Raw genomic sequence first — 14,221 nt, 5'->3', positions numbered from 1 at the left:
TCCTCAGGGCTGGGATCAGTGTGTGTAAAGGAGACCTGCCTGTATCCTCAGGGCTGGGATCAGTGTGTGTAAGGAGACCTGCCTGTATCCTCAGGGCTGGGATCAGTGTGTGTAAAGGAGACCTGCCTGTATCCTCAGGGCTGGGATCAGTGAGTGTAAAGGAGACCTGCCTGTATCCTCAGGGCTGGGATCAGTGTGTGTAAAGGAGACCTGCCTGTATCCTCAGGGCTGGGATCAGTGAGTGTAAAGGAGACCTGCCTGTATCCTCAGGGCTGGGATCAGTGAGTGTAAAGGAGACCTGCCTGTATCCTCAGGGCTGGGATCAGTGAGTGTAAAGGAGACCTGCCTGTATCCTCAGGGCTGGGATCAGTGAGTGTAAAGGAGACCTGCCTGTATCCTCAGGGCTGGGATCAGTGTGTGTAAAGGAGACCTGCCTGTATCCTCAGGGCTGGGATCAGTGTGTGAGGGAGACCTGCCTGTATCCTCAGGGCTGGGATCAGTGAGTGTAAAGGAGACCTGCCTGTATCCTCAGGGCTGGGATCAGTGTGTGTAAAGGAGACCTGCCTGTATCCTCAGGGCTGGGATCAGTGAGTGTAAAGGAGACCTGCCTGTATCCTCAGGGCTGGGATCAGTGTGTGTAAAGGAGACCTGCCTGTATCCTCAGGGCTGGGATCAGTGTGTGTAAAGGAGACCTGCCTGTATCCTCAGGGCTGGGATCAGTGAGTGTGAGGGAGACCTGCCTGTATCCTCAGGGCTGGGATCAGTGAGTGTAAAGGAGACCTGCCTGTATCCTCAGGGCTGGGATCAGTGAGTGTAAAGGAGACCTGCCTGTATCCTCAGGGCTGGGATCAGTGAGTGTAAAGGAGACCTGCCTGTATCCTCAGGGCTGGGATCAGTGAGTGTGAAGGAGACCTGCCTGTATCCTCAGGGCTGGGATCAGTGAGTGTAAAGGAGACCTGCCTGTATCCTCAGGGCTGGGATCAGTGTGTGTAAAGGAGACCTGCCTGTATCCTCAGGGCTGGGATCAGTGAGTGTAAAGGAGACCTGCCTGTATCCTCAGGGCTGGGATCAGTGAGTGTAAAGGAGACCTGCCTGTATCCTCAGGGCTGGGATCAGTGAGTGTAAAGGAGACCTGCCTGTATCCTCAGGGCTGGGATCAGTGTGTGTAAAGGAGACCTGCCTGTATCCTCAGGGCTGGGATCAGTGAGTGTAAAGGAGACCTGCCTGTATCCTCAGGGCTGGGATCAGTGAGTGTAAAGGAGACCTGCCTGTATCCTCAGGGCTGGGATCAGTGAGTGTAAAGGAGACCTGCCTGTATCCTCAGGGCTGGGATCAGTGTGTGTAAAGGAGACCTGCCTGTATCCTCAGGGCTGGGATCAGTGAGTGTAAAGGAGACCTGCCTGTATCCTCAGGGCTGGGAACAGTGAGTGTAAAGGAGACCTGCCTGTATCCTCAGGGCTGGGATCAGTGAGTGTAAAGGAGACCTGCCTGTATCCTCAGGGCTGGGATCAGTGAGTGTAAAGGAGACCTGCCTGTATCCTCAGGGCTGGGATCAGTGTGTGTGTAAAGGAGACCTGCCTGTATCCTCAGGGCTGGGATCAGTGAGTGTAAAGGAGACCTGCCTGTATCCTCAGGGCTGGGATCAGTGAGTGTAAAGGAGACCTGCCTGTATCCTCAGGGCTGGGATCAGTGAGTGTAAAGGAGACCTGCCTGTATCCTCAGGGCTGGGATCAGTGAGTGTAAAGGAGACCTGCCTGTATCCTCAGGGCTGGGATCAGTGAGTGTAAAGGAGACCTGCCTGTATCCTCAGGGCTGGGATCAGGGTGTAAAGGAGACCTGCCTCTTCCTGAGGACTTGGTTCAGTGAGTGCATTACATAAAAGAGGTCTGCCTTTTTCCTCGGGCTGGGCTCAGGGTGTGCAGTGGGTAAAGGAGACCTGCCTGTATCCTCAGGGCTGGGATCAGTGTGTGTAAAGGAGACCTGCCTGTATCCTCAGGGCTGGGATCAGTGTGTGTAAAGGAGACCTGCCTGTATCCTCAGGGCTGGGATCAGTGTGTGTAAAGGAGACCTGCCTGTATCCTCAGGGCTGGGATCAGTGAGTGTAAAGGAGACCTGCCTGTATCCTCAGGGCTGGGATCAGTGTGTGTGAAGGAGACCTGCCTGTATCCTCAGGGCTGGGATCAGTGTGTGTAAAGGAGACCTGCCTGTATCCTCAGGGCTGGGATCAGTGTGTGTAAAGGAGACCTGCCTGTATCCTCAGGGCTGGGATCAGTGTGTGTAAAGGAGACCTGCCTGTATCCTCAGGGCTGGGATCAGTGAGTGTAAAGGAGACCTGCCTGTATCCTCAGGGCTGGGATCAGTGTGTGTAAAGGAGACCTGCCTGTATCCTCAGGGCTGGGATCAGTGAGTGTAAAGGAGACCTGCCTGTATCCTCAGGGCTGGGATCAGTGTAGTGTAAAGGAGACCTGCCTGTATCCTCAGGGCTGGGATCAGTGTGTGTAAAGGAGACCTGCCTGTATCCTCAGGGCTGGGATCAGTGTGTGTGAAGGAGACCTGCCTGTATCCTCAGGGCTGGGATCAGTGTGTGTAAAGGAGACCTGCCTGTATCCTCAGGGCTGGGATCAGTGTGTGTAAAGGAGACCTGCCTGTATCCTCAGGGCTGGGATCAGTGAGTGTAAAGGAGACCTGCCTGTATCCTCAGGGCTGGGATCAGTGTGTGTGTAAAGGAGACCTGCCTGTATCCTCAGGGCTGGGATCAGTGAGTGTAAAGGAGACCTGCCTGTATCCTCAGGGCTGGGATCAGTGAGTGTAAAGGAGACCTGCCTGTATCCTCAGGGCTGGGATCAGTGAGTGTAAAGGAGACCTGCCTGTATCCTCAGGGCTGGGATCAGTGAGTGTAAAGGAGACCTGCCTGTATCCTCAGGGCTGGGATCAGTGAGTGTAAAGGAGACCTGCCTGTATCCTCAGGGCTGGGAGCATTGAGTGTAAAGGAGACCTGCCTGTATCCTCAGGGCTGGGATCAGGGTGTAAAGGAGACCTGCCTCTTCCTGAGGACTTGGTTCAGTGAGTGCATTACATAAAAGAGGTCTGCCTTTTTCCTCGGGCTGGGCTCAGGGTGTGCAGTGGGTAAAGGAGACCAGCTCTCAGACTGCACGTATAGACCAACCAGCCAGGAAAGGGCTCACCAGGCTTCCCTTTCTCCATTCTCCAATCCTGCAGCCCCTTCCCTTGCCTCTGTGTGACCTCGGGTACAAAAGCAGGGAGTCTGTCTCTCAAGTTCTCCCCTTCCTTGAAACTTGCCTTTCCAATTGTCCTCCCTCTACCTTGGTGCTTTTCCTATATTTATTTGGATTCTCTGGATAAAAATAGTCATTAGTTCATTCAAGAGACGGGAGGGAGGGTTTAGGTTGTTTAATAGCAAGTGATGTGTTTGTGATATTCGCCAGCTTAACTATAAAAAATATCTTGTGAGTATGCAATATATATATTGCACATATATAGAAAAGCAGGGGGGATTGGGTGGCAAGCCTCTTCTAAACCTGTATCATTCCCTCTTAGACTTCAAACTGTACTAAGCCTACATTTGACATGCATAGAGCTGCTGCCACCATAGGTGAGTCTATAGAAGTGAAAAAAGTGACCATTTTCATATATAAGGGGGCAGCCTGGGACCTGGGATTTGCTCTAGGCAGGAGATCTGAAGAAAACCTAAATTGGCGAGGAGTGCTTCGCTCCTTTAAGAACATAAGAGCTACCATACTGAGTTAAACCAAAAGGGTCTCTCTGACCCAGCATCCAACAGCGGCCACAGGGGCAAGGAAAATGGGGTACACTTGGAGGTGTCCATTTTCTGTTTGATAAGAAGTGCTTTAAGCTAAGTTTAAGTGTTCTCATCTGTTATCTGTATAAGTTACCTGTTTTATACGACTAGTTCCCTGTAAAGCGCTACCATGCCAAGTTCATGTTTCATGTAAACCGATGTGATGCTCAGAGTGTATGTGGGTATAAAAAACTTCCAAACAAATAAAAAAATAAATAAAGTGCTGGGCTGGACCAATGGTCCATCAAACCCGGCGTCCTGTCTCCCACAGGGGCCAGGCCGGGTCACTTGAAAGTATCTGGCAGAGCCTAATGGGGAGATGCATTTCTTGTTTACTGCAACCCCACGCCTGCTTGGCTAATAACTGTTCAGGGACCTGTCCTCCAGACCCTTATCCAAAACTATTTTAAAACCAGCTATAGTAATAGCCTTGACCCCCATCCTCTAGCATTAGCACTAATCATGGTTGCAGGAGAGTACTGGAATACCCTTGACGGGTGTGTGCCATAGCCTAGGTCTTAACGTTCAAAAATGTATTTCAAATCTTTCCTGCTGCCTCGTTGAAGCCCGGTGTGCTCCAGTTTTCAGGATAATCAAGGTGCACTAATTGAACTTGGTTGTTACACTTGGTATCCCTGAAGTGACTCGTAGCCGTGTGCATCATTTACGAGCCAGCCTTAGGTCCTTGGCTACGACGGTGCTGCCTCTCGCCCGACCCTACCCTAGTGCATGTCTTCGTTTCTTGGCTTCTTCAAGCTCCCTTAGGGTGGCCAGCTCAACCCGGCCATCCCGAAGAGACTGATCCACTTTCCTGGTTTTGCCCCCACTTGCCTGCAGGAAGATGTTCTTCCCCCGCCCCCCACCCCCAAGGAATGCAGGCTTTGGAGGTGGTAACCCTAGTGACGCTTAACATGCAAACCCCATTAAAGGCATGGCTCAGGCAAATACATTATTATTATTATTATCATTATATTAAAGAAGTATTTAGCTGAGCTGCCCTTCCTGTACTTTTGGTTTTGCTTTTATTTAGTTTTTTATTTTGGTGTGTTATTTCTTTGAATAAATGGAAATAAATATGCAAAGGAAATTTCGTATAACAAAAAGAAATCTATACTATATATATATATAAAAAAGGGAAATAAATATCTAACAAATAAACACCACTATGTAACGTTGCCAAGGTAACTGGCCTCCACCCACCACCGTCTGACGTCATGACGCAGGCGCGCCGGGAACGAAGGCAGAGAGAAGGGGGCGGAGCTGGGGAAGCGGGCGGACAGGCGGGGGAGGGTGGAGCTATGAGCAATTCAGGCAGGCATAGGAGAGAAGGGGAAGGGGGAGGAGCTCGAGGAGGAGGTGGAAGAGGGGGAATGGAGGCGGGGCGGAGGAAGGGCGGAGGAAGGGGAGGGGGAGGGTGTGCGCACCGCACATGCGCAGTGAAGAGTAGCTAAAAATGAGTTACAGCAGGCCTTCAGCGGTCCCTAGGAGGTGAGGAAAGGGGTCAAAGGTCGTGGAGAGGATGAGGTTATAAGAGGGGGGCGCATGTCATAGGGAGGAGGAGAGGGGGGAGGTCAGCCAGGTATAGGAGGAAGGAACAGAGGACACTGAGGTACAGGAGGGAGAGAGGGAGGGGAGGCTGAGGTACAGAAGGGATGGAGAGAAGAGGGGAGACTGAGATACATGAGGGAAGGAGGGAGAGAGGGAAGGGACACTAAGTTACAGGAGAGGGGAGATAGCTACAGGAGGGATGGAGAGAGGGAAGGAGGAGGTACAGGAGAAAAGGAGAGAGGGAAAGGATACTGAGATAGGAAGGAGGAGAGACAAGTATAGGAGGGATTGAGAGAGAAGGAGATAGATATTGGGAAGAGGAAGGAGGAGGTATAGGAGGAAGGGAGAGTGATTGAGGTAGAGGAGAGAGGGAGGAGGAGGACACAGGTACAGGGAGAGGGTGGGGATACCGAGGTACAGGAGGGGAGAGAGGGAAGGGAACAGAAGTACAGGAGAGCTGGAGAGAGGAGATAGCTATGGGGGAGAGGAGAAGGAAGGAGAAGGTACAGGAGGAAGGGAGAGAGACTGATGTAGAGGGAGGAAGAGGACATAGGTACAAGAGGGAAGGAGGGAGAGAGGGAAGGGACACAGGTACAGGAAGGATGGGAGACAAGTATAGGAGGGATGGAGAGAGAAAAAGATATTGAGGGAGAAGGAGACTGAAGAAGGGAAGGAGAGAGGGAAGGGACACAGTTACAGGAGGGAGGGGAGACAGGTACAGGAGGGATGGAGAGAGAAAGAGAAAGATATTGAGGGGGAAGAGAGGGAGGAGGAGACTGAAGAAGGGAAGGGACACAGGTACAGGAAAGAAGAGAGTCAGGTACAGGAGGGATGGAGAGAGAAGGAGATAGATATGGGGGGAAGGGGAGAGGGAAAGAGGAGGCACCGGAGGAAGGGTGAGAGGGAAGCTAGACCGATGTACAGAAGAGGGGGAAGGAGGAGGAGATTGATGTGAAGGAGAGAGGTTGATATTCCTAGACTGGTTTTCGGAGCGAGGCACAGGAGGGAGAGGGGGAGGCCAGTATCTGGGCTGAGGCTCCAATGATGTTTGGGATGCAGTTCAGGAGGCAAGCAGTGTCCATAATGAGGTTCAGACTGAGGTACAGGAGGGAGGGTAGTGTGCATGGTGAGATACAGAGAGAATCTGACCACTGGTTTTTAAGCCAAGAGAGCAGAAGTCCTCTGAAGGAGGAGACAGGGAAGTCTCCCCTTTCTGTGACAGTGAGGGGGCCCTCTTTAATGCAGGCATGTGAACTGGGAATGTCAGAGACCTGTCAGATGGTACTGGCAGCGGCTGGTACCGCAGTGCATCTGTGGATCTGAACTTCCAAACTTCCTCCAGTATAGTAGGAAACTGGGGATGAATGGGGGGGGGAGAGAGCAGGCTGATGCCCTGGAGCTTGTTGAAAGGTCCTGCATGCCACTTTTTGCCTGTTGCTGGGCTAGTAACTGAGCAACCTGGGTCCCTCTGCTTGCTTGCTTCCTTCCCCTGGTTGCCCAGTGAAGGCAGAGGGAGGTGCTCTGTTTCCTGGAGATGGTTACTAACAACTGCAGTGCCAGCAGCGCTTCTAGCAGCCAGAGAGTGGTGAGGGAAGGGGAAGTGGCCTGCTGGGGCTCGGGCGGGCGGCTTGCACACCTCAGCTCTTCCCAGCACCTCAAGGTACCATTATTTTTAACCCAAAGTGTGTCAAACTATTACCCAGGGCTGCATCGATTCTTCCTGTTCTTAGCACAGGAGTTACCTCTATAGGAAGGGAGATACAAGTATGGGGAGGTGTGTGTGATGGGGAGGGGGGGGGGGGGGGGAGGGTTGGGAAAAGGCGATTTTATGAGGGGAGAGCTCTTGTAGCAGAGATTTCTGCCACGGGAAGGGACAGCGTGGGTGGCAGCTTCACACATGCACATAGGAAAGGTCCAGCAGGGCCAGAGAGCTGTATCTTCACGCCTAAATGTAAAATGTGTTTTATTTCTCGGCCCAGAGCGAAGATGCCTCACATCCGCCCTGGATCCAGCCTGCACTCCGAAGCAAGTGAAATGGACTTTGACAGCATGGGTACGCCTTTTCCTTTGTGATCCCGATAGTCTCCAGAAGACCCGGCGGGGCCCTATGGCACCATGGCACCCCATGTATCGTGAGGTTTCTCCAGGGGCACCCCCCCCCCCCCCGCCTCTCTCGTTCTGTTCCTGAATCCCTTGTCTACCGCCCTCTTTTATTTCAGCTGCCCCTGCCTCCTCGAAAAGAAATGTTTCCCCCCCTCAGCCTGGGAGCCGGATGGCGGAGGGCTTGTGAAAGTTTCCAGCCCGAGGGCTCCACCGGCAGCCGAGTTGCGCGGTAGAGGGTAATCTCATCCCTTTTAGGCTAGAGCCGAAGGAAGGGTTCACGAGCAAGTTGGCAGGAGAGCACTTTTTATTGGACTCGCCTCCCTCCCACCCTCCCCGCAGCTTATTTTGTGAATTTATTTCGTGCTTGCTTTTGCTTTTCCCACACTATATCTTAGCTTTCATTCCCTGCGAGGCTTTTCCCCGTCTCCTGACCGCCGCGAGACACGAAATCCTCAGGCGGAAGCCGCGCCAGCCTGCTGCTGGACTTGTGGAGTCTTTGGCGCTCTGGTGGGAGGGAGAAAGTCTCTGGATTTAATGCCCACCTGTTCCCCCCCCCCCCCCCATCCCGCCCTCCCCACCGTCCCGCGTCTCCACGCTTTTCTTGCTAGCCCTTTCAGTGGCACCTGCAGCATGCCCGGCCCACTGCCACACGTCTACCGTCCTTTCATTGGAAAGGCGTCGCATGATCAAACAGACACATGGAGTTTATAAACACCTCAGAGAGCGATTACAAATGTTCTTTCTTTGTTTTGTTTGCCCTCCTTTTGATTCACGCCGTGGTAGCGGAGACCGACCTGGCGAAGCTCCAGTGTAAGTTCCGGCTGAAAGAAGGGGACCGACAGGCGTACAGCATGGAGTCGCAAGACCTGATACGGAGGCAGCTGTGCGTAATGGACCCCCTTCCTCTCTCTTGTCATTCTCCCTTTCCCTCCCCCTCTGGGCCTTCTGTGCTGGTCAGGTGGCGTCCCATGAGTGGGCATGGAAGTCCCTTTAATGCACGCTCCCTCCCGCCCCTATTTCTGTCCAGCCCAGTCATCGTGGCGACAGGTCCCTGGGGCCCAGGGGATACCGATCACTCTGCAACCCTGAAGTACCTTGAGTCTGACCATTGGGTGCCACCATTGTTTCCCCCCCCCCCCCCCCCCACCTTTCTTTACCACTTTCTCCCTCCACCTCCTCAACTTTACATGTTCCTGTTCATACCCAGATCAGTCCAGACCAGTGGGTTTATGCATCCCTCCCAGCAGATGGAGGCAGAGAACAAAACTCTCAGGCACTGCTACATAACCTCGTGGGCCACCTGCAGTCCCTCAGTATTTCTCTGTCTCCAGCAGTTGGTAAAGGTGTAAAACCTGCAGTCTGAGAGAAAGAAAAAAAATGATATTAAGAAGGCTAGTAGAAGATTCAGAAGAAGCTCGCTGAGGTGTTAGGCTCCTTGGTGGACCATCCCTCAGGTCAAGCTGGGCGTCCGGGGGTTGGGAACCCCTGTCAGTTGCTCGCCCACATCGTGCCGGTGATCTTGATAGCCAGGGGACTGGCTCCCTTAAGACTGCCGAAGCCCCTGTCTGCCAGGCCCCGGATCCAGGAAAGTATTCCTGTTTGGATTTTGGCTGTTTTTGCCGGCAGGTAAAGTTTTTGGGGGGGGGGGGAAAAAGGAGGGGCAAACAGCTTGAGAGTTGGGGGGCAGGCAGCACGGCCTGCAGCGGTGCAGGAGCCTTTAAGCAGCGGGAGCTGCTGGCTGGGGCAGACAGTGGGACCTATTGGGGCAGGGGGAGGAGCTCGAGAAGGAGGCGGAGGGTGGGGCAAGGAGGCGGGGCGCAGAAAGGGGAGGGGGAGGGTGTGCGCACTGCACATGCGCAGTGAAGAATAGCTAAAAATGAGTTACAGCAGGCCTTCAGCGGCCCCTAGGAAGTTTGGTTTCCTGCACGCCACTGGGCCTGTGATTAGGTCTCCCTGCGGCGGCAGCCGACCTTTTCCCCGCATGTTGGTCGGCACGGAGGATATGAGAGGCGTGGCTCCGGTGAATGCTTAAGGTCAGCCATTTGGGAGACCGTGTAGCATTCGGCAGTGCAGGTGCACACGTGATGGCACCAGAACTGCTCGTGGAGACCTGCCATGCATGTGACCTGTGGGCAGTGTGATTAAAATCCTGCTCCCTCTGCGCGGACTGCGCTTCGGGAGAGGAGGGTTCCTCAGGGGGCACTAAGCGTCGGAGTCGTCTCCCCCCGACCTCCGGGGGTGGTGTTGGCGACGGCCACGGGAGTCGGGGGGGCCTCCGGGTCACGGCTGCGCCCGCGGGAGGCCATGGACAGGCGTCCGTTTCGGCGGAGGTGCCTAGAGACTCTCCCACCTCCTCTTCCTCCGGTGGATCAGGAGAGTCCGGATAGAGAGAAGGACTCTGACACAGTCTAAGACAGGGGCCTGATTGTATGATTTTTTGCCGGAATTTGTGCTTCTGATGCACAAAGCCTTCCTAGCAAGGAAGGGGGCGAAGGATGCGAGATGGGCTCCCCGCCCTCCCCTGTGCCAAAGAGGTCTAGGAGGGCCGTGGATTTGCTGCAGCGCTTGGGTCTGCCTCGTGCGGAGCCTGCATTGGACCTCAGTGATGGGGAGGAGTCGGATGATCCTCAGGATAACCCTTTGGCCCGTCGGGTGGATCCGGATGCTAACAGGGTGATGGCACCCGGGACAGATCCCGATGTGGTTAAGGATGATCTGGATCAGGATGATTGCCCGTTCCAGAGGGAGATGATCCCAGAGTGGTTTGTTTATTTAAGGAGGAACTGCGCCCTCTTAGTCCCCAGGTGTTGGAGGAATCGGGGGTTAAGGTGACTCAAGAGGAGTCGGATAATGAGGGCATTAATCCAGTCCTGGATGGACTACGGGGCCCTCTGAGTGCTTTTCCATTGCCTAAGAAGATCCAGACGTTGGTAAACTGGGACTTCCCAGAAGCGGGCCTCAAGGTGGACAGAGCTATGGTGAAGCTATACCCTCTGATGGAGGAGACTTTGGAGATCCTTTGGGTGCCGAAGGTGGACACTGCAGTTTCGGCGGTCATTAAGAAGACGACTAGCCCGGTGGTAGGTGCGGCCACTTTGAAGAATGTGCAGGACCACAAGTTGGAGATTCAACTCGAGCGCAATTTTGAGGTTTCTGCGCTAAGTCTACAGGCAGCGTTGTGTGCCAGCCTAGTGCAGAGGGCCTGCCTGTGTTGGGTGCAGAAGGCCCAAGAGCAGACTTCTGCAAGGGATAGCCCTTTGCAGGCAGCCCGCTTAGAGGCCGGAGTTGCGTATGTAGCGGATGCTCTGTACATTTTAGTTCGGACGTTGGCCAGGAGTATGGTTTCGATGGTGGCGGCCTACAGGCTTCTATGGTTGCACAATTGGTCAGCAGACATGTGGTCTAAGGCTCAGCTGTGTAACCTCCCCTTTAGAGGGAAGCTCCTGTTTGGGGGGGATTTGGATAAGTTGATGAAGACATTGAGAGAATCGAAGGGTAACAAGTTGCCTGAGGATAAGCGGACCAGTAAGAAGGCCCTTCCCCCTCAGTCGAGGTTTAGGGATTCGCGGAGGTTTCGCTCAGGCAGAACCAATTCCAATGCTTCTTCGAAGTCATCTGGCGGTTGCCAAATGTTCTTTTGTGGAGCTCGCAGAGGTTTCAGAGATGGTGCTGGTCAAGGGGCCAGTGCTAGAAGGTCAACGCAATGAAGCCAGGGGCCCCACTCCTGCGTAGAAGCCGTAGGGGGCAGATTGTCCAGCCTTTACGAGGACTGGGCCAACATTACGCTCTCAAGCTTTTTGTGGCCAGTCAGGGAGGCCTTTCTCGAGTCTCTTATGGTTTCTCGAAAAAAGCGGGAGGCTGTGTGGGGGATGCCTCAGAGACTACTGGATTTGCATGCCAAAGTGTCCGTGCCACGGGAGGACCACATTCAGAGATTTTAGGTGCTGGATGTTGAACGGATCCGGGCTTAAACACGCTAAAGGTGCAGGCAGGCTTTGCTTAGCCAAGTGGTAGGTTGTGGCAGTGATTCTTTTCCCGCGCGCATAGGCGTGTGCGCACATTCTCACCGCAAGGCAGTTGTGTGCGCAGGGACCTGTGCATGTAAAGCCGCGGCTTAGATTTGAGCGCGTATTTGCGTAGGTACTTGTGTGCGTATGAGCGTGGCCTAGGCGAGCGAGTATTTATGCAGGTACTTGTGCATTTATGACCGCAACCTAGCCTTTAGCACGTATTTGCGCACATCCTGGAGGGATGCGTGCATAAGCTTGGGTAGCGTTGGTGTGCACGCAGGAGGTCGCCTAGAGCCGAAGTTCAGGAGAGCTAGGTGTCGGGGACGAACAGGTCCACGTTGCCTTGCTGTCTGTGAGGCTTGCCATCTGAGAACAATTCAGTCCTCTCTCTCTCTCTCCGTTTGTGACAGCGCTGTTCAGATGCTCAAAGTGATTTGATTTCTACAACCTTTGCCCAGGTTGGGACATCCCCTCGGCCTATGGCGTCTCTGGAGGGGAGTAGAGTGGGAAGTGAGGAGCAGTCAGTTCTCCTCCTCCCTTGTTCTGGATGGCAGAAGCTTCCCTGAGAGAGAAAGGTTGGAGAGAGCAAGGTTGGGCCTATGGGCTCCAGTATAGATCCATCCTCCTCCTGGGTGGAATGTTTCCAGGGCCTGCAGACCTTTTCTGTAGGAGCGCCCAGCGAAGGCGAAGCAGCCTACTATGTAGGGATCGTGTGCTCGGGCCTCCCATTTGTCAGTTACAGCGGGCAAACACCGCAGGGGGGCTGTCCCTGGCAATGTTCAAGGGGATGTGGATCTTGAGACATCAGAGGATTTCGATGGGGATTTGGCTTTCTCACCTCTAGAAGAGGGAAATATTACATCTGACTGAGAGCTGCATCAGACTCTGCTGAGATTTTTTTTTTTCTTTTTTCATAGAGAAGGCTTACTGAGTTTGTTGACTCAGACCCTGAACACGCTCATTGTAGCCAGAGGTCAGTTTAGGTTAAGCATCCTATTTCTCCAAGGACAAGCAGGATAGTAGTCCTCACTCACAGGTGACATCATCAGATGGAACCCGGCACAGAAAACGTTTGTCAAAGTTTCTAGAAACTTTGACAGACACACTGAGTATGCCCAGCATGCCACTAACCATGCATCCACTGGGGTCCCTCTTCAGTCTCTCTTTTTCTGTGAAGCTGAAGCCTTGAGGCCATGGAGCTTGCACTTTTTCTCTGAGAAATCACATTTTTTCTTCCTTCTCGCGTTCCGCTGGGTCCCTCTGTGTTTTTGGGTTTCGTTTTTTTTCCCTCATTGCTCTCAGTAAGTTTTTCTGGTACTTTGCGGTCGATTACCGACTGTGTCACCTCCCGGTGGCTGCTGGCCATCGACTGCATATTGCGTTCTTTTTTTATCTGGTGTCCGGCTTTCGCCGATCCCCCCAGTGCCCCCGGACCATGTCCATTACAGACCCCCACGAGGTCTGTGTCCTCTGCCTGGAGGCATCACACTATGTCCATGGGTGCGATCTTTGTGCCCAGATGACCCCTATGGGCCGTCGGGCGCATTTAGACAAAATGGAAAAGCTGTTTGGTGCTAAGAAATCAGATCCGTCGTCAGCGTCCAGGACTTCTACACCGCAAGGGAAGGGAGTCTCGGCATCGATCCTCTCCGCTACTGATCCTCAATTCTGAAGTAGGAGCAGGGGACCAAGCGAGGTCAATCTCTTCTTGATCAAGGTCGGGTTCCTCCCTGTCTCTGTCGGGCCCAGGGAAGGACCGAGGTGAGCACCAATAGACGTCAAGGAAACACCGACACCGCTCATCCTCTTCGAAGTCAGACCACGGGAAGGTATTGACTGTGTCGGTGCCTCCCCCAAAGCGGTCTCGTGCGGAGGAGGTGCTACTCTCCGGACCTCCCAAGGGCTCATGGCAGTCCCCACCGATACTGGTGGAAAGTTCAGTTCCTTTCCTCCTCAAGCTGTTCAATCCTCGGCAGCTTTTGAGGAGGAGTTAGAGAGGCGCGTGCGGTTAGCGGTCAGCTGGGCCTTGCAGGGCATCGAGCGTCCAGTTCCTCCGGTACCGTCTCCAATGCAAGAGCTGACTCCATTGGTGCTTGTGCTTCTCTTGGAGCAGCTGGACCTGCTGCTTGGTGTCTTACCAACACAGCCAGCTCCGATGCCCTGAACCCCTTCGCTGTTGAAGGGAACATTGCTGCTGCCACCACTGGTCCCCATCCCAGTGAGCGACTCCTCAGATGAGGACGGTCCATCGGGGTTGACGGTGCCTTGGCCACGCACGGCACCCAGCAACGTCTAGCACTCCAGCCCCATTGGGACTGATGCTCTGGTGCCATCGATGTCTCTGACGCTCCCGAGGCCGATGGATCCGTCGGTGCCCATGCGATTTTGGATCCTGGCAGTGCCCTCTGTTCCGTCTTCGGTTCTGCCGGTGCCCCCGCGACACTCTGGCTTGAGGCTCAGGGTGCAGGTGGGAGCTCCACCCACCGTGTCTCTGGACGTTTAAAGTGAGGGGGAAGCCCCCTATGATCCCTGGGAAGGAGAGGCATCTTTTTCATCTACTGAAGAATTGAGGGACTTGCCTTCGGAACCCTCTCCACCGGAGGAGAGGCGGAAATCCCCTCCAGAAGATTTTTCTTTTGCTGGTTTTGTTAATACCATTGCAGAGTCGGTGCCTTTCCAGCTATTAACAAAACAGGATTCTTGTCACAAGATGTTGGAGATCCTGCAATTTCTTGATGCT

At 53.8% G+C, this 14,221-nt stretch overlaps 1 protein-coding gene across 6 annotated transcripts in view; it reads left to right on the top strand.

The window, feature by feature from the left end:
• The first annotated feature begins 5,222 nt into the window (after positions 1-5,222).
• CCDC114 (coiled-coil domain containing 114) overlaps positions 5,223-14,221 on the top strand; it is an 81,533-nt gene continuing 72,534 nt past the window's right edge. For 4 of the 6 annotated variants that reach the window (XR_003853541.1, XM_029584368.1, XM_029584367.1 and 1 more), the window contains exons 1-3: positions 5,223-5,308; positions 7,348-7,421; positions 8,255-8,354. Coding sequence is in view for 5 of the 6 variants with exons in the window: in XM_029584368.1 (XP_029440228.1) it covers positions 5,274-5,308; positions 7,348-7,421; positions 8,255-8,354 (209 nt within the window). In the remaining variant the exon portion in view is untranslated. Of the gene's footprint in view, positions 5,309-6,895; positions 7,029-7,347; positions 7,422-7,587; positions 7,708-8,254; positions 8,355-14,221 lie in introns of those variants that run through there. The other 2 variants (XM_029584371.1, XM_029584370.1) reach the window with 2 other exon arrangements.

Source organism: Rhinatrema bivittatum, chromosome 19 (genome assembly GCF_901001135.1).
Source record: "Rhinatrema bivittatum chromosome 19, aRhiBiv1.1, whole genome shotgun sequence".
In the NCBI taxonomy this organism is placed as follows: domain Eukaryota; kingdom Metazoa; phylum Chordata; class Amphibia; order Gymnophiona; family Rhinatrematidae; genus Rhinatrema; species Rhinatrema bivittatum.
This window is presented reverse-complemented; position numbering and strand designations above follow the sequence as displayed.